At 43.1% G+C, this 20,795-nt stretch overlaps 1 protein-coding gene across 2 annotated transcripts in view; it reads right to left on the bottom strand.

The window, feature by feature from the left end:
• Ptprg (protein tyrosine phosphatase, receptor type G) overlaps positions 1-20,795 on the bottom strand; it is a 685,269-nt gene that overhangs the window by 507,617 nt on the left and 156,857 nt on the right. For both annotated transcript variants that reach the window (XM_013346852.2, XM_026779901.1), the window contains exon 2: positions 5,821-5,925. In XM_013346852.2, the coding sequence (XP_013202306.2) occupies positions 5,821-5,925 (105 nt within the window). The remainder of the gene's footprint in view (positions 1-5,820; positions 5,926-20,795) is intronic.

Genomic DNA, 20,795 nt, shown 5'->3' with positions numbered 1-20,795 from the left:
GGGGGGGGAGTCGTCCTGGGAAACTACTCCCTGATGAGGCTCTGTAGGAGGCCTCAGGAGAGCAGTAAATAATATAGCAATATTAACATTAAACCTCCACGTTCTACAGCGCCTTCCATTCTTCCAATGACAAAAGCAGCCTTCTGTAGGCATATGTATTTTGATTTACCCTGTACAGACATTCTTAAAAATAGGCATGGAAATGTAATTTTAAAGAAGTTAATTATAACCTCTGTTCACAGGGGAGCTCGTTACTTAAAGGGCTCCAACTGCAAAGTCTTTTGTGCATCACCCACTCTTTGATCTGAATACCAGAGCCCGTTAGTGAGCACTGAGGCGTGGGCTCTAGAGCAGAGACTCTCATTTATCTGTCCGCCCGTTCGTCCAGACAAAACCTGGACACTAAAGCCTGACCTAGAGACACACGCCTATAATCCCAGGACCCAGGAAGCTGAAGCACTGCCAATTCAAAGCTGGCTTGGGCTACGTGGTGAGACCCCGTCTCATAAAGGGGCACTGGATCTATCCTCAAAACCTGTATTCTTAGCTGGGGAAATGGGCCACATATCTACATACAGAGAGAAATGTGTTCAAAGAGAAGGGTGTAATGAAGAACCACAAGAATAAGTCTTCAGTACAACCTAAAAACCCAAAATTCATGTGGATGCTGAGATGCCTAAAACCTGAACCTCACATCGACACCATCTGCAAGGTCAGTCCTTCATCTCCATCTTACAGGTAATTTAAAAAGGTCTTAGCTATCCTCTGACCAAAAAAGCAGAAGCGATTCCTGTTAGAATAACCCTCTCTGACCTTCAACTTGTCCAAGGACACCGCTTCCCATAGGGAATTTTGGCAACTGGATATTTTGATTTTGGATTCCTCTGAAGACGGGCACCACTCCCACCCCGAAAGAGATTCATACAATTTCTTTATACACCAAAGACACTATTGGAGATGGAGAAAGTCCAGGGTTGGAGAACACACAGCATGCTTTCCTCCCAGTGTTTGAAAGGGAGAGCACAGACACACAGGTTGATAAAGGCGCTTCAGAGTTCCTCCTGGACTCGATTCAGGTTTGTCTCGTATTTCTCTTCCCAGCAACTGTGACCGACCCAACATATGGTATTTTTCATGTAAAAACTACAGAAGTTCTGGGCCAGCTCCAAAATTCATGAACTACCATCACTTAAAGTTACAGGAAAAAAATTCTATGTCTTAGCAGGTTATAAAACTATAGAAGACAAATCATGTTAATATCTCCAGTAAGATACTTGAGAGAACTGTATTTTCCTTCTGGTATAAGTAATTTTTCATGAAATTCTTCCTTACCTGTAAGGAAAAAGAAATACAAAGACCAAAAGCCTCTTGAAATGGCACCATGCCTCCTCACAGGAAACCCTATCATCCAACATCTGTCCCTCACTTTTGATGGATGAAGTTTCCAACTGGATATAGATATTGTGTCCCTTTGCTACATACAGCATCTCAAATAATAGCCAGAGGGGGAACCCCATCTCTGGATGACTACAATCAGAGAACAAGCAGACTCCTCCACCAACAGTCCTGTACGCTGACATTCTAGGTGTCTGATAAGTCTGTCAAAGGACAACTTACACATCAACTATAAATCGGGATCTTTAGTACGGCAAAGGAATCAGTAGAAATCAAGTAACTATGCCCACTCTCAAGTGAAAGCTGAAAGGTCTCCATTCTACGAATAGAGTACAATAGTGACGCTGCCTAAGAACAAGCTAGCCCCAGCTCAAAACTCGAACTCCTTGTGCAGTGACTGTGAAGTGGCTACCTCGGACAGCATGGGAACTAAACTGCACCCCACCAAACAGCAAACGATGGAACCCCACACGTGTTTCCTTGACCGATCCTGAAACTCAACCTGCCTCCCTCATCTTGTTTCTTCCACACCCTTTTCTTAGAAAGGAAAATGCAAGTGCTACCCTAAAGACTCGCTGAAGTCTGTGCGGACAAAGAGGATCATAAGGAAATCTAAGCCGTCTTCTTCACGCATGGGTAGCTCTGGATTAGACTCAGATCAGGCTCCACCACACACACATGTTGAGTATGTGCACATACGCATGTCAACCTCACACACAATAGTTCTCTCTATATATATTATTAACTATAATACACACACAGACACACACACTAATTCTTAGCTGAGAAGCTGTAGTGAACCTCCAGAGACAATACACAATGTAATGAGTGTGGTCGTCTTACAATAAAGCCTGAAGCACAAACTCAGGCTGAAGCCTGCGGCTTCTCCACCTCTGAACTCAATGATCCTTTCTACAAACCTCATTAGAAATTCACAAAGGCAAAAACATATAAAGTTGCCCATGCCTGTCTCAGCTCCTCCGCCCTCGGTTCTATCTAGCGATTCCTGGAAAGCCTGGCTGCTCAGGGAGAATTTTAGAAACACCAACAAGTAATGCAGAAACAGAGTCAAGAGCAGCGAGTAGAGTCGGGTACTTTGATGTGGGAGTGTCATATATCAATCTGTTGATTTCATTGGTTAAGTAATAAAGAAACTGCTTGGCCCTCATAGGTTAAAACATAGGTGGGTGGAGTAAACAGAACAGAATGCTGGGAGGAAAAGGAAGTGAGCTCAGACTCGACAGCTCTCCTCTCAGGGGCAGACGCCTCAGAGAGACGCCATCCTCCCCTCCCCCAGGCACACGCAATGAAGCTCCGACTCAGGATGGACGTAGGCTAGAATCTTCCCTGTAAGCGCATCTAGTGGTGCTACACAGATGATTAGAAATGGGCTAAATTAATATGTGAGAATTAGCCTTGAAGAGGCTAGATAGAAATGGGCCAAGCAGTGTTAAAATGAATACAGTTTGTGTGTTGTTATTTCGGGGCATACACTAGCCTGGCGGCCAGGGTGCTGGGGACGCAGCCCAGCCGCTCCTATTACAACAGTACTTGAGGACACAGACCACGCTAAACTTAAGCTGTGCCCCAGCTCACGTCACACGCAGAACACCCTAGCAGGGAAATGCTGCTCGTTATTCAGTTTCCCAGAAGGAAAGTCGTGGCTCTGAGCAATGAAGTCTCCCAAAATCACATGCACTGTTACAGTATCTGACACAGGTCTATACGGCAGGACAAAATTCATAGTCTACGTGCTACCCCAACAAATGGTAACATCCTGTGAGAAACTAAATGGGTTACAGAATTAGAGGCATGATGTTCAGATCTGGTCCGTTAGACTGATATTTCAGACACGGCCTAATTTACCTTTGTTAAATTTAAAAAAAAAAAATGCCTCACAACATTGAGCCTTTCTTTTCTCAAGTTCACATTTTAAGCTTCACTGATACCTCAAAGGTATGTCCTGTAATGGGACTAGCACAGTCCACACCAGCCTGCAGTGTGGAAAGTCTGCAGATGCCAAGTCTCACTGATTCCTGCCCTTCCTGTATCCATCAGCAGTTATGGAGCAGCCTCTCTGATGAACCCCAAATCTAGTTGACATGAGAACCAATACAGAGCTCACTTGACAAAAGGACCACTCTGATATCCTTAGGGAAATGGTTTCAAGAATATACACAGGATGAGCACCCCGTCTCAAAAGTTCTGAACTGTTGGAGTACTGACATGGAGAACACAGGGAACCAACCTTAGGAGGTGGGTGGCAGCTCAAACCCTAAATGCTATTAGAGTCATTGCATAAAATTATGCTTTGGATGTTAGGTACACGTGATACACAATAATACCCTGTTCAGACTTGGGCTCTGTCCCTGAGACATTTTAATAAGCAAACATCTAACATCTCAAAGTCTGCTGGCCCCAAAAGTTCCAGGTGAGTTTCTCAGGTCATACATGAGCCCCATTTCCTTCTTCTTCCTCCTCCTCCTCTTCCTCCCAACTGATTTTCATTACCCCTGGCAAGCTGCTTAAGAGACTCTTCCAAGCTGGTCATATCCATCCCAAGGTTCTTTCTTCATGGTCTGCCCTGGATGAGCTCAGGAGTGTGTGTGTGTGTGTGTGTGTGTGTGTGTGTGTGTGTGTGTGTGTGTGTGTGTGATTTATTAAAACAAGAATTGACAAACTAAAGCCTGTGAATATTACCCAGCTGGCTACCTGTGAGGACAAACGCTTCTGAAGACCTGCAAATGCTCAGTTTAAACAAAAACGAATAATTACAAAGAGTATTTCCTTGCAACATAAAAATTACGTAAGGTTCAAGTTCCAGTACTCATGAACAATTTCGTCACACCATACCCAGGCTCTCCATTGTCACCTATGGTGGCTCTGGTGACATGCTGGCAGGGCTGAGTGCTGTGGCAAAGACCCTGTGTCCTGAAAAAGTCTAGAATGTTTATGATCTAGATCTCCCCAGATAGGTGTAAATAAAGCAATCCCTCAACCTGAACTCTCAGCCTTCAGCTGGGGGCAGAACTCAAACCCAAAGACACACACACTCTGTAACACCAGAACACGCGACAGGGCCCACCACAGGCAAGGACGTCCATCAATAATGGCTCCATTCCCCAGATGCGCCACACACGCACGGCCCCTCTCCTGAGTAATGGGAGAAGTTCTGCTTCTTCACTGCCATTTGCACAGATGCCCTGTAACTTGCAATTTCCTGCCAAAGTGCATTATTATTCTAAATTGATGAACTGTAAATAACGGGCCACTTTACGCCTCTTCATGACGGATACCACAGCCACAGAGCACACAATGATAAATTTTCTTCGCATGTCTTGGCAAGAAGCTGTATGTATGTAATTTTGGCCTCCATCTCCCAATTTCCTTCATTTATCAGAAAATGGTGACAAAAGGCTCTAATTAGATAATTGTAATCACAAAGAGGGAGGTGTGATGGAAGACTTCACCACCACTGTCCATGACAAGCCAAACAAAACAAACAGATCTGGCCATTCTCCCTGCAGGGGCAGGAGATTTATCAGCAGACAAGAGAATGCAAACCGCCACCAGATAAGGGGTAATTAAAGATCAGGCTATACATTTTACACTGACATAAATTTAACAAGATTTGCAGGTGGAAATTGGGGGTTGAGGAGGAAGCCCTGGTTCTGAAGAGACTCACAGGGGTTTCCTATGCAACAACACGGCATAATACACGCATTTATTAGGAAGAATAATCGCCGCACCTCCAAGCTCTTTCAAACAAGGAACTTGAATTATTCAGTACCCCAGTAATTTCAAAGCGCTCTGTCTTTTTCAAGTATTCCTCTTTAATTTGCTATGATCTGCTTTCAACAAGTTGGTGAGTTTTCTCATCTCTTTTAAAAATAACAAACCACCTAGTTCATTTTTTTTAGGTAACTGAAGGGAGTACAATCCAGAAAAGTCTCTACACGCAAGGAAGTTAGCTCTGATGTAATATGCACTAAAATGCTAGCGATGCTATCCGTGTTACTGTCTCAAACGTGCAAAGTAAAACTGGGCTCGGTATACGGCAGAAAGAGGCAATACGCTCAACCACAAAGACTTGGAAATAAAGCTGGGTTTCATGGATGATGGCTTAGGAGAAACTCCACGAGCTATTGAATGCTGTATCATGTTTTGTGGACGTTAAGGGTCACCACAGCACCCTCAAGGCAACACTCTGTCTCTCAAAGAGTTACATGTCTGGTACAGTGACTCCTTAACAAGGGAATTTCAGGGACAAACACTTTGATGATGGGGCGCGACGGGAAAACATGAAAATAGCAGGCTTCAACGTTTCAAGTTTTAACAAAGCCAAACCTGCTTGACCAAACAGGGATCAGGCGAAATCCTGATGTTCCTGTCTTCCAGGACACTGACCAACTTAGGTGGACTCACCCGAGTATGCCCAGTATGGGTCTCCGGACGCCTTCCGCCTGCGGATCTGCACCGAGCTGCCCTGTCTGCTCTCCTGCAAAGCCCCCACATAGCCTTCAGTCAATGCTGGAAGAGAGGGAGAACACAGTCAGTCATTGTGCTGAGGTGGACGCGGGGCACAGGGAAGATGTTCAGCCATGTGCACCAGAGGTAGTCACAGAAGCACAGGCCTTAGAGGCTGTCTGAACAGAACCTCAGTTTTGTCTTGTTGCTCAGCGCTTGTGCCTGTCCTCCCAACTGTTGGCTGGGGCAGGAAGATTGCCTCCTGTGCTGGACTGGCAGGGCTACAAAGTAAGAGTCTGACTCCAAAAAAAACTAGAGAAAAGTCCAAAGCAAGATATTAACACATTTGATGCTCATATTAATGCTTAATATAATCAATATTATCACATATAATAATTATTAATGTAATAATCACATCTATGTGATTTTTGTGTTTGAATTTATTTTTCAGTTGATTGACTGTTCATTTTGAGACAGTGTCACTCTGTAGCCCAGGCTGACCTGCAAGCAAGCTTGTAGATCAGGCTAGCCTCAAACTCCCATCCAACCTCCTATTTACTCCATCCTCTCAGCTGGGATCGCAGGGATAAGCCCCAGCCAAACCTTCACTAGGCACATTATTTACCCGGTGCGACAAACGTGGACACGAGGCTCTCAGTGGTAGAAACAAGCTTCAAGCAAGGAGATGACTTGCACTAGCCTAAGGTCCGATGAAATTTGACCCGAAATGTGTGCTTTGGTTTCTAACCATCTGAATAAATGTGTGTTTTGGGTATAAAAGCCTCCAGGGCACAAGTGCTCTTCACTGCCTTTGTTACACATCTGTGGGGGGTGGGGAGAGGTTCCAGGTGCAGAGACACTAGGCTTCAGCACCACACAAAGCACATAGCAGATCTGAGAGCCAAACAGAAGCATTGAGACCAGGGCCTCTGCCCCACAAAGCACAGACATGCACTGGAGACTCCTCCAGGTCCACACCCTTAGGCCCACAAATGTTCTCCTGCAGTACAGAAGACAGCAGAGCACAGAACCTTCCACTGCCAATACTCATACTTCAGCATAACAGTGACGCACTGTTGAAACCTCAAAGGAATCCAATCCACCCCAGAATATCGAAAGGATTCTCCACCACCACGGAGAGTTCCCATGTGCACACTGGAGCCTTCAAAGCCCTCCCCCACCCCCCATCCCACCTGCGTCTTCTCCATCGAATGCAAATTGCCTCCGGTGATGAGCCTACGCCTAAGTGCACAGATGTGTACAAGGATAAACATAACAGGTGCCCCGATTTCCAAACAATACACGCAACCCGCCTATATTAATACTCAAATGCACCCAAACAAAAACCAAGTCTGCTTTCAGGCAGCAAAGAAAATGATCAGGAGAACGTCCATTGGCTCTGGGATGCGGATGGAAACACGATATGACGGTACATTTTCTACTCCGATTGGCAGGCAACGGGGGCACAAGGGTGTTAGCTTTGATGAGAAGGCGGCCAATAACAAACACCGCAACTGTGAGACCTAGTTTGAGACCCGCATCCAGGGCTGGACACAGATGCTCCCGAGATGAGCCTTTAGAGGAGAGCTGGAATGGAGGAGACTCCAAACGCTCTTCTCAAAAGGAAACCTACTATCACCTCTCTTTGTTCCCTCGTTCAAAACAGCAAAGTAAAAAAGTGTAAGTTACTGCTCACTGTCACGTGCAATGAAAATGTGGCCACTCACCATCTCAGCCATCAGCTCTGTAGGTGAGCTGCACAGAGCATGCATGAGTCGCAAGTTCTCACCTACGATGGAAACCATAGCTTCTGCTCTCCGGCTCTCTCATGATTCCCTCACGCTGGACAGTTCATATTTTGGGGGGCATGTGTCAAGAATTTTAATGTGTTGCCTGCTTACTGTGCTTCCCCTAGTATCTCAAAGTCTTTCTCTTTGTATCAGGACAAGGGGTATGGCAGCATCTTAACAATGTGACCGATAAAAGCCAAGTCTATGGGGGTTTTTAGTATGATCTAAGTTTGCTAGCTTGTGAAATAAGGGCCCTAGAGGATAGTTCAGAAGACAACAGGACTTACTGAGAGCAGAGCACCTAGCTCAGCCCCAAGCCCAACAGAACAAACGATACGGGAATTTACTCTTCCCAATTGACCTCTTGCTGAACGCAGAAGAACCTGCAGGAAGTTAACTGTCTAGAATGTGTGAAGGTATGACCAACAGGTTGGTGGACAGCTGCAGTTCTAACCCACTAAGCTGATTTTTGGTTTGTGCTTGTTGAAAAACAAGGTCGCATGTAGCTCGAGATGGCCTTGAACTATTGGTGCCCTTGATGCCATGCCCCCAGTTTAAGGATTACAAGCGTGTACTTCAATATACCCAACTCACTGAGTAATGGAGACTAAACTCTGTGCGTGCTGGACAAGAGCTCTACCCCCTTAGCTACATCCTCAGGCCCACGTTCAATTGACTTCTACATCCCCCCTCCCCGCCCCACACTCCTTTCTCTATAACTGATGTCTGAGCTCACTAGGGGATGGCTTCTCAGAACTTGTTCTGGGTGTTTATTAGGTTCACAGACCATTTTTCATTTTCTTCTGCTCCAGTAAACTCGACTAAATTTAAATTGAACTGTTTGAGAGATGTTTTCCCTCAGCACCATCTCAATAAGAATTTGCTCCATAGCCATTGTTTCAGTGGCAATCATAGCCCATTCCATTTACCCACAGCTATCCAGGCACCTTTCTCCTTCTGGCACATGGCTTGCCCTCTTCTGACTTAAGCCACTGAGTCCCCACACACCACCATCCTGAAAACTCCCACGATGGAATCAGGCACAAGGGTATCAGCCAGTCTTCCTTGTTTATGGAAGTGCTAGGCATAATGAGTCCATGAAGATGTTGGGACATGGTCCCCAAAACAATGGGTAGGGTGGGCTGACGACCAAGTATGGGATCAGCACAAGTTGCAGTAATAACAAAACTTGGAGCTATGCCAGGACGCAGACAGACTGTACAGACCAATTCTTTTGACAGCATTAAGCCCTGGCCAGTACCAACGGGCAGCTAGAGAGTTGGAGAGTTACAGTGAACAGATTAGAATGTAAAACTCTGTCTTCTGTCACCTGTGCAACTAGTCCTGCAATGACAATGCCTGTAAATATGCACTTTGGCTTCTGACCATCACTTTACAATCTACAAGGTCACAGTTGTTATAATAGATTATCAACCCGAGGATAAAGTTTTTAAAATAGAAAGCACAAATCAATGACAAACTGTCCTGGACTCTGGGCTTTGAAATTTAAATTAAATTGTTTTGGAGAAGTACCCAAAAATCAACTTTTTAAAGGTCGTAGATTATGTGTGTGTGTGTGTGTGTGTGTGTGTGTGTGTGTGTGTGTGTGTACAGCCAAAAGTCACCTTCTGCCTCCACTGACCCACTTTTAGGAGCACTGCTCACCTACCAGAAAGAGCAAACAATGAACACGCAAAGCAGGATGGGAAGGGCCTGAGAATCCCACAGGATGGTCTTTGGGGAGGCGATTTGAAAATGACCAGGGAAGCAAAGACTCCACCACTGGGCGCCACATTCTTTCCAACAGACGACCTGCTCATTAAAAATAACTCTATTTACTATTCCCTTCCACTGCGGCAGTTATGTGTGGTTCCTTATCCACCTCCAGATAAGGACAGAAATGTGTATCAATGTCACCTGTATAAACTAAGGAAGACGATCTAAAGCCCTCCCGCAAATATCTTCCAATCAAAGACGAGGTGGTTTTAAATGTATTTTTAAAACCACTTGAATAGCAGTCAAGATATATATATATACTGTATATAAAGCAACTTCATATTAGATTAAAGGAACAGAGGCTTGCACAAGGTAACAGTCTGTGGGTCCCAAGGAAAGCTAGAGTCAGCAACGCCAAATTCAATCAATTCTAATACTCTGTCCTCTGCTCAGCTCCAACAGCCGAACGGCCGCAGCATGGTATTCTATGGTATGGCTATGAATCATGCTATTGATTTTCAATATCTTCTGTGCAGAAAATTAAATTATGCAAATGCATGCCTTTACGGATCCTTACCTTAATGTGAAATTGCATACTTGCTTATGTCAGCAACTTAATTACACAATTAAAAATGGAGCGTGCTTACATGAAAATGTGCGGTTTCACTCTTCGGAACAGACAATATGTGTAAATCTGCCTATGGTTATCATTTGAATAACAAGAAGGAGGAGACGGTGTTAGGCAAACATAAACTCTACCAAGTTCTACAACCGAGCCCCTATGGTTTAGGGATATGAAGTCATTTGCCAGCTGGAAGCATAGAAGGGCCTTTTGTTGTGTTTTATATATATATATATATATATATATATATATATATATATATATATAATGTTCTAAGTTGTTGGAGCCATTGTATACAACACAGAAAAGCCCAGTAGTGTACACAGATACATACGTTTTTGAAAGAGGTTGACTCTAATGTCATTTTAAGAAGCACATACATATCCTCAGTTGACTAGCAAACCTGGGCAGAAGGAATTTCAAACTCAAGCTGTTTTCAAGGGTCTTGAGTATCTCATCATCGGATGATTAGGAAGGACAAATCCAGCTACTCCCATCATCCCAGTCTACCAATCCTGACAAGATGAAAGCAGAGAGTTAAAAAGCCAACAATATTAACTAGGCAATGATGCTTCCCTGGCACTCAGCAGGAGGAATCTTAAGTCACTTGGTTGCTAGGCAGGGTGCCAAGTGAGTGGCAGGAGTTTTCAGACACTCTCTCTCCTCTCAGAACTTCTATGGAGCCTAAAGTGAAGAAGATATTTATAAATCTTTCAGACCCACAGGCCCAATCCCGTCCTATAAAAATATCCTATGAGTTACCTATTGCTGAAGACATCAATGAAACAGTTTCCTGTGTGCATGATTTAATTTCCCACAGCTACTGGACAGAGTTTATGACAATAGATGTTTGTATTATGAGACCATAAAAGCAGATGCATTACCCATCTCCTAATTGCATCTTTAGGAGAGTTCTGTTACCCAGAGCTTCACAGAAACTTGGTCTTAGGGGAAGGAACTTGAAGTTTCAGTAACTCCCCTGTGTTTATTTGTGTATGAACATATTTTCCTTCAAAAAGCACTCATTAAGTAACATTTTGACATAAATAACTTTTTATTTTTAATTTGTATTCATTTTTGTGAGGATGGGGTGCCATGTGTGTATGTAGGTGTTTGCAGAGGCCAGAAAGGAGTACCACAAACCCCTAGAACCAGTTATGATAAGCAGTGGTGAACCAGACATCTTAGATGCTGGGAACCACAGTTGGATCCTCTGCAAGCCAGGAGCAGTCCTAACCACCATCTCTCTAGCCCTAAATGTCTTCTTCAGTTTCACTGTTGGAGAGAAGCAAGGAAGACAATAAGAGGTAGGAATCAAGATGGTTGTGTTGGCTTGCACCTTTAATCCCACTAACTGGGAGGCAGAGCCAAGCAAGGCCAGCCAGTGTTACAGAGTGAGATGCTGCCTTAAAAACAGGAAGAGAGAGGGAAGGCCTGAGGGAGGGAGAGAGAGAGATCAAGTTGTCATATACAGCCACTTTTCTTCCCAACCTGAAAAGGCATGGCTAAAAGTACACAGCACCTGAAGTCTTTTCTGGCAAGAAAATTAAGTTTAATATGCAAATAATCATCTGCATATTCATTTGTAAATGAAAAATGGAGGTCTCAGATGCCCAGCAAGGAAGAAAGGATTTCAGAGGAGATGCTGCTTAGTTCTACAGGACCGGTTATACTCGCAGCTTGAACCAATAACGCCCACTTCATCTCTGCTAACTCATGTTCTGAAATATTCTGAAGTGAAATCAAATCGCCTCCCCACTTCTCCCCCCCCCTCTCGTTTGTGTGTGCTCACACACACACAAAAACACGCCTTTTTTGTGTATTGGAGGCTTATTCCTTAACCCGATATCCTAAAGAGGAGACACCCACTCCATCAATGGATGGAACCATGCATGGCTTTATAGCTAAAAGGACTAGCAGGAAGGAGGGCCTGACTGAAAATATTAGGTCTCTGGGAGGCACGCTTTTGATAGGAATCTTGTGTCTCCAACTTCTGATCCCTCTCCATGCTTCCTAGATGGCATGAATTGAGTGGCTTTGCCCTTCCAACACGAGGTTTTTCTCCTCACAGTCCAAGAAGAGGATAATCAGATGCCCATGGACTTATAACCTCTGAAACCAGAAATGAACATTAATCTTTCTTCCTTTCAAAGTTTGTCTCAGAACCTGTCACAACAATGAAACATTAACTAATATCATTAATGGTCACATAAGATTATACAGCAGTAGAAACTAATTTGGTTTACCATAAGAACATCCCAAATACCTTCGGAAACATGCTGATAGACCTAGGACCCTGTTGATGAAAGTAGTTTTCCCTACCTAGGTGCCTACCTAATTCTAGGACATTCCAAAAGATGTGGGTGGTCTGGGAGAAGATATTTTTATGAAAAATTGAAAATATCAGCCAGGCAATAGTGGGGCACGCCTTTAATCCCAGCACTTGGGAGGCAGAAGCAGGCAGATCTCTGTGAGTTTGAGGCTAGCCTAGAAAAGAACAAAAAAAATTGAAACAGTTACAATAAAAGAAATTGCAGTGGAATGAAAATGACACATGAGGGACAAGGTGGCAGCCTGGCTCTTCCCCTTAGCTCCCATGGAAAAAAAGCCCACGTAAAATCAAGCAACAGACCCTCTCCTTTCCATGTGGAGAATGCATATTTTTTTACAGTGGCCAACAAATAGTTAAACAGGCTGTTTATGTCTAATATAACTCCTCATACAACAAACAAATTAAGGATCCCTCAAGGAGGAGGAAATCGGGCATAATTTTCTCTAGATTTTTAGAGAGCATTTAAGAACATTATCCGCCACACAATAGTCTGCAGTGAATATATCTTTATCTTTTTTTGTGCGTACAATGAGCGAATGTATCAAATTATAGTTAAAGGTAATTAAATATTCTGACGAGGCTCACATGTCCTTTGTGCTACATTTCAATTAATTGTGGTGAGATGTACTTTGTCAGTGTCCCAAAAAGCAGAATCAGAAAATATGCCTCTCTCTGAGCAGCTACAATGACGCAGCCTGCTGTAGCCATCGTGTGATACTGAACTAACCACAAATACAAAGGATCCTGTTATAGTAAATTGTCTATTTCACCGTATTCTAATGTACCTATTGTCCTAACTACAAAGAATTGTTTTTCATTATCTAACACGATAAAGAGACCTAGCATAGGGCCATGGTTTCTTTTGAAGTAAAATAAACCATCGAAACTCAGAAGTAATTCTAGGGAACAAAAGATCACACAGTAGTGGTAGGTCCTACTGGGCAATGAAGATACCAAACAGCCTCAGAAAACTGAAATAAAATAGATGAGCAAAAGTCTGAACAACTATAACATAGCGTGATTCCAAAAGGCAGGATCTGTTGTCGTTTAAACCAAGACGAGAAAAATTAGAGCCACCCTCTTTGCTATAATTAACTCCGCCATAGTTTGAGAAGTTCAGAAACTAAAAACACTTCCCAAAAGGTCTGAGGCACACATGGCACACTTCAAAAGCTGACTCTTCCCACAGCTTAATAACCCCTTGCAAAGAAAATCCAAAAGAGACAGTTCCCTGCCACAGACGCACAATCCTGAAAAAGAAAGACTCGGTTCCTGGCTTCAAAGACTTCATGGCGCCGGTCAGAGGTGAAGTGAACAGCACTTTGGGCCTGTTTTAGAATAATAGATACTCTTTGGCTCCCAAAGAATTGAGTCTTGCAAGGCTTGTAAAATAAGAAAATGAAGGCTGGTCACAGGTAGTATCATGGTCACATTCAACGAGACAATGAGGTACGAGGATTTTAACACTCTTGCGTGTCTTTACCAAGTTTTAGTGATCCACAAGATAGCAAACACAACCAAGAGTTTACTCAGTGGTAGCCACCAAGCTGAGCAACCACCCACCTAGATGTTTTACTTCACCAAGTGTGTGTGTGGGGGGGGGGGGGAGTGCGTGCCCATCTATCCATCCAAGGTGGGAAAACTCAGGAAAGTCTGATATGTTTGCTTCTCTAACTCTAACAGTTTATTCCCAACAACAACATGGTGTATGCCAAATAGGCCCCTGTTTAGAGAAGTGCTTTGAGATACAAGCTCATTGCACCTCCATCTCCCCTGACTGGATTTTCTTCTGACATAGTAATAACAGCCCAGTCCATCAGAAGCTACTTACTAAATACCCTACTGCTATGAAGCAGACACTATTAAAAAATTATTAGTACAGGGTCTGGGGAGATGGCTCAGTGGTTAAGAGCACTGGCTCTTTCTTCCAGAGGTCCTGAGTTCAATTCCCAGCAACCCTGTGGTGACTGGTAATCATCTAGCTTGAGATCTGGTGCCCTCTTCTGGCCTGCAGGCAGACATGCATACAGAACACCACAATGGAGGGAGGGAGGGAGGGAGACAGGTAAGTACAGTGGCTCATGGAAGTGATGCAGTGGAAATCTTATGGCCTAGAAAAAAAAGTAACTTAGAAAATGCTAAGTTACTTGTCAAAGGATACACAGCCTGAAGGCAGGCACTATCTTCAAGCTTTAGAGGTAACACTAGATTACAATTCTTGTTTTTTTTTTCCTCTGCCTAACACTAGAGATGGACCCAGGCCCTCATATATCCTCGACAAGAGCTCTACTACCTTCTCAGTTCTTGCACTATCTTTCACAAAATTGCATTTGGGGCATCATAAGGTATCTGGGTTAATAGCGAGGCCATTTGCTAAAAAGTCAAGAAAAAACATCTACAAGAGCCTCAAAAACTAAAAATGGAACCATTTCAAAAGAACTGAGCTGTCTGGGCTACTTTTCCTACTCCTGTTGGCAGCAAGGATAAAAGCCTGCTCCTAACAGAACTCAGAAAATGTAGTGACTTTTCTACCATGCTGTGGAGAAGATCCAATTACGACTCCACAAACATTACTTACTGCCTATAAAAAAAAAAAAAAAAAACTCATCCATGCCAAATACAAATCAACATGGTTACAATGTGTCTTTAGGGGGAAAACAGACAGAAAGAAAGTGATACATTGGCTAATAAATTCTCTTCATTTCATTCTCTTAAAATATGTAGTTCTTACTGCTTAACATACTTTTATTTACTAGAAATATGCTCCATAACATAGACTTCTGATGTAGTCAGATTATTTATATATGTACATATTGTTAGTGAGGTATTAAAATGGGTTTCATAGAGAGCGAAAAGTCCTATGATTTAAAAAATAACATACATGTGGCTTAGCATCCATTTGAAAATGACGTCCTATCCACTAACTTTAGCAAAACATGCCAACAGTAAGTAAGTAATTCACAGTTCTGGCACACAGTGACTAGTGACTTCTATTACTGTTAAAATGCCTCCCGATTTTCATGTGTTTGGAAACTTAGCCAGCAAGTTATTAGACAGTGTAAAGTCTTGTGTCCTCTTGGAACTTGACTTGGGAACACAGGAAAGTAAGTAAAGAGACACAAGACACTACCGCGGAAAAGAGAGAAAAGAATATTCTAAGAGTAGCTGAAGAAAACGTATTTTAATTTAGAGCATTCACAGAAAGAGTGGTAGAACCTAAGGTTGGATGATGTCACGGAGGCACAAAGAGGGATAAAGAAACATGGAAAATTAAGGTCACAAAGAGGCTGGCTGCAGAGTCTAGGAAGACTGGCTCGTTGGCAAAATTGTTTGCTCTGCAAGCCTGAAGACTTAAGTTCAAACCCCAGCACCTACATAAAATGCTGAGTATGACCACGCATGCCAATAATCCCAGTGCAAGGGATAGGGAGGAGGCAAGAGGATTCCTGGAACTGGTGGGCTGGAAATAAAAAAAAAAAAATGGTGGAAAATGACAGAGTGAAATAAATACCCCACCCCTTCCACTGGCCTCTACACATGTGGCACACAGTCAAGTCCTTCACACACGCACATAAGGATATGTAGACACACAAGAGTCCAGTCTGTCTAAGCCTAGGGAGCTGGGCAGTGGGGGATGACGATGGCGACCATGATGATGATAACTACAAAGGTTAAAAAGACAGGATTCATGTAAGACCTAAAGAAGATTGGGAACTCACCTGTGCGTCTGGCAGGTGATATTCTCTGTCAGCCATTCTCAAGTCTTTAGACCTCAGGCTAGTAGAGCAATCTCAGACAGCGGCTGCGATGACCTAACTCTAAGGCGATTTTACAAATGGAAACTGCAACAGCATCTCTGCTGTGCAGGAAATATAGCAGAGGCAGGTGGGCTTGAGCACAAGCAGAACTCACACCTAGCCTCTAGGCGGAGCACAATACTAAGTGTGCACCGCATTTGAGGGCTGTAAAGTTCTCCAGAAGCAAATACGAGAGATACACACTCACTTGAACAGAAACAGTCCCGGCTGGTTTTTAACTTTACTTACCTTCTCTTTTTTATCATTGCAACTCACCATTTTCACCTTAATAGAGATGGGGGTGGGGGGGGACTGCTAAGGGCCTAAGGTTTTGGTGGCTGAGTGTTTGCATAGCATGCAGCAAGTCCTAAGTCTGATATTTACTACAAGAGAACAAAGGAAAATAATCTCATTATGCATGCAAACACTTTAAAAGTGGTAGGCACCAAACAACTACACAGAAAACTGAAAGAGAAAGAAACAGTAATGGAGACAGAAGGCTCGGTGGGTGAAGGGGTCTCCAACACTGATCACCTTACTTCTAAACACGTATTCCTCCAAGTCATCCTCTGGGTCCTCAACACACCATGACATAAGCATGCACATGTGTATGCATACAAATGCATGCACGTATGCTCACATGCGTGCGCGCGCACACACACACACACACACACACACACAATTTCCAATCAAAAGTGGAAAGAGGCAATAATCACACACACACACTCACACAATTTCTAATCAAAAGTGGAAAGAGGCAATAATCACACACACACACACACACACACACACACACACACTCTCACACAATTTCCAATCAAAAGTGAAAAGAGGTAATAATAACACCACTACATTTTTCTAAGTGATATCTGCTACATAAAGCTACGCCCTCTTGTATCAAACTGCTTTATCAACAAAGCTACATCTACTGATTAGTCAAGTCCTTGGACCTCAACAGGGAGGCTTCTTGTAATAAAGAGACTGACAACTGTGGAGTACAGAATGACTCAAAGCTCAAAGAACAAAAGGAAAAGGAGACAAATATTCCAGGAGGCATGGGGTGATGGGGAAACAGTGTCCTGACGTGACCAGCCCACTACACTCATGAACTCAGAGTAGATATGACAGCCTACTTAAGATGAAGCCAGTCAACATTTCAGCATGGACTGTAGAGCGGTGCAGGATCTCCCACCCCCAGATGCCCAGCTCATGGCAGCTGGTGACTGCAAGGGAAGGAAGAGCCAGTTTTCTTTAGGAATGTGATCCTTGAGAGATGAACCATGGTTCAATACAAGGCCCCATGCACTATTTGGACTCAGTGGTTGGACTTCAGTTTTGTTTTTAAAAGAGGGCGTGATGCTGGGGACGGGGTTTCTGGGAAGAGCTAGAGGAGAGAGGCGTGAATAGGATTGAAATATATTGTACACACATATAAAAAATCAGTAAGTATGTTTTTTTTAAAAAAAAAAAAAAAGCCTATACCCTCATACAAGAAGAGGGGCGACCTACATGACCCTGAAGCCCAAAGGTGGACACTGCTATAGACTCCACAGGAACAGACAGAGTTGCTTGTTTCCAATGATCTAGTTTATGCTTAATGTGTGAGCCTGAGTGTGTGTATATGCACCAACAGCATGGAGGTAGCATCAGGTAGGCATTGGACCCCCTGGAACTAGAGTTATAGGTGGCTGTGAGCTGTTACATGGGTGCTGGAAATTGAACGCAGGTCCTCTGGAGGAACAAGAAGAGCTCCTAACTGCTGGCTGAGCCATCTCTCCAGGCCCTGGGTAGAGTTTTAAAAACCACTTTGTCACTGTTTAAACATGCCTAAGAGCATGGCCTTGGCCTCGATTCTGCAGCCCTTAATTAGTCTTGGGATGGGTGGATCATTCTTCCACAACAAGATGTAAGCACATGGAAAGAAAGTCACTTAGATAAAAACTAATTAATACATAAAATCAAGACTATTCATTATAAAGAGGATAATGAAGATTTTATCTTTAGCAATGGTTCAAGGTTGTGTATAAGTCTCATAATAAGAATGCAAAGACAAGGGCTGGAGGGATGGCTCAGTGGTTAAGAGCACTGACTGTTATTCCAGGGGACCCAGGTTCAATTCCCAGAACCCACATGGCAGCTCACAACTGTCTATAATTCCAGTTCCAAAGCAAAACACCAATGCACATTAAAAAAATAAAAGATTGGGGCTGGAGAGATGGCTCAGAGGTTAAGAGCATTGCCTGTTCTTCCAAAGGTCCTGAGTTCAATTCCCAACAACCACATGGTGGCTCAAAACCATCTGTAATGGGGTCTGGTGCCCTCTTCTGGCCTGCAGGCATATGTACAGACAAAATATTGTATACCTAATAAATAAATAAATAATAAAAAAATAAATAAAATAAAATAAAAGATTGAAAAAGTAAAAACCAGTGACAATAAGACAACCTACTGGGAAGCGGATAAATGGTAAACTACAATAGACTCTCATGGTCTACGGGACCATGTCCCCCTCCCAAAAGTCTAATAAACAGGCCTCTCACTGGCTTCTCTTTGTTCAACACATGTAAATCTGCCTATGGCATTTAAAGGGAAAATAAAAACACAAGGAACTGATTAACATTGCCAGGCAACCACACTGGTGTTGCTAGTTCCAGAGACCCAAGGTTACAAGTTTATCTGTGTGATCTCCGTGTTTCTGAGGTGTTCAGCTGGCTTCTACTCCAGCAAGAAGGAGGCTAGCTTTGTTCTTTTCGAACACAGCAAGAAATCGCCCAAGAAATGCCTTGCATTCTGCTTTGCTTGAAAGGGAGTTATTAACTTGAAATAACACAATACAACTCTCAAGGAAAATAATTTAAAAGAGCTATTAGAATCTTAAATAAAATGATTTAATTAAAAAACCTGTAACCATTATAAAAAAAAAATTTTTTGCCCGATCACATCAGGATGGCTAAAGTACTTATCATTCAGTCTGTTTAAATAGCTCTAATAGCAATTTCTTGAATAATTAATTCTCTCTCTCTCTCTCTCTCTCTCTCTCTCTCTCTCTCTCTCTCTCTCTGTGTGTGTAAGTGTGTGTGTGTGTAAGTGTGTGTGTAAGTGTGTGTGTGTGTATTTGGGAGAGAGTATTGAAGCAAATGTCATTTTCCAATGAAGAAATGGTTCGGGGCAGGGCTTATCTCCCATTTCGTCTCTTGGGTCTCTACTTTCTGTAAAACCTCAAGCTCAGACCAATCATACTACAAGACCCATCTAGAGTTGAAGGGAAAGGCAGGTTATGATTTACAAAGCTCAAGCCCAAAATTCAAAGTTTCAGTTCAGTACCCCCCATAATATTTGTATTAAAAAAAACTAAGAAAAACCAATTTCTAGTAAAGGTGTCCACTTGGAATTTAAATAGTGTTATAACGGTACAACCTAGTCAATAAAACTGGAGGTTGTAGGGGAAATAAGCTTCCTTCTTTCTAAAATAAAAAGACTCGTGTCAGAAGCAAACTGTATCTTTGGGGGCTTCGCTATTGGATAAAATCGAATAAAACAGATTGTGCCTTTGAATTTTGCACAGAGGAATAAAACGTAGCACATGGGGACATGCTACATCTGTTACAAACTGGTGTAAGAAGCTAGTCGGAAAGACTGGTCTGGAAACACACATTGCTTTCCATGGTGCACACGAAGGACTGCAGAAGCTCGTCATCATATACCACATCCCAGGTTCCCCCAAAGGCCTGCTAAGGGGATGCAGACCCCACAGACATAGTTTTACAAACAAAGAGGGGGGAGAAGAAGTCTCCGATTTCCCTTTTCTGCCAGTCATGTTCAGATCAATCCGTTCTGTGACAGTTAAAAAAACACTAGAATCCAAAACTACAGGAGGGGTTTAAAAAAAGAAAGGACAGATAATTAGGTGTTGCAGCAGTGGCGTCTGGCATGCGAAGTTTATGCATTACGGGACGAGAGGGGGAGCAACAACGCTGAATGACATTCCCTGAAGGTATACTACTGAAAAATGAGATCTGCTCTTGCTGAAGACCTGGCTTGAGCTCCCAGCACCTACATAGTAGATAACAGCAGTCCTGCCTCCTCCACTTCCTACACACGTGTGATGCACATACATAATCCAGATCACACTTCAAACACATGGTAAAAAGAATTCTTAAAGTGACTGAACCAGAGTGCTATTATTCAAAGAGCAAAGTTTCGTTTAGCTCTAAAACTTCACTTGCAACAATGTGTGAGATTTTCATTTCGATTCTTGGCATCACACACACACACACGTTAACTGTCTAATTTAGTAATTTTTTTAGCTGTGCTCTGCGGTGCATGAGTATAAACCGAGCACTTTGTTACTGAGACAGAAGGACCATGAGCAAAGGCTAGCCTGGGCTTACATAGCAAAATACCTGTCTCAAGATTAGATTTTGAAAATGCCATAAATAAAGGACATTGAGCCCATAATTCGTGATCCTAGAGAAGCTAAATAAGAAGGTGAACTCAAAGAAAAACACATAGGCATCCTCCTGAATATTTACCTTCATCAGGCGATGAAAGGAGACAGAGACAGAGACCCACATTGGAGCACCGGACTGAAATCTCAAGGTCCAAATCAGGAGCAGAAGGAGAGAGAGCACGAACAAGGAACTCAGGACTGCGAGGGGTGCACCCACACACTGAGA

This window comes from Microtus ochrogaster, chromosome 6 (assembly GCF_000317375.1).
Source record: "Microtus ochrogaster isolate Prairie Vole_2 chromosome 6, MicOch1.0, whole genome shotgun sequence".
NCBI classification, from domain to species: domain Eukaryota; kingdom Metazoa; phylum Chordata; class Mammalia; order Rodentia; family Cricetidae; genus Microtus; species Microtus ochrogaster.
This window is presented reverse-complemented; position numbering and strand designations above follow the sequence as displayed.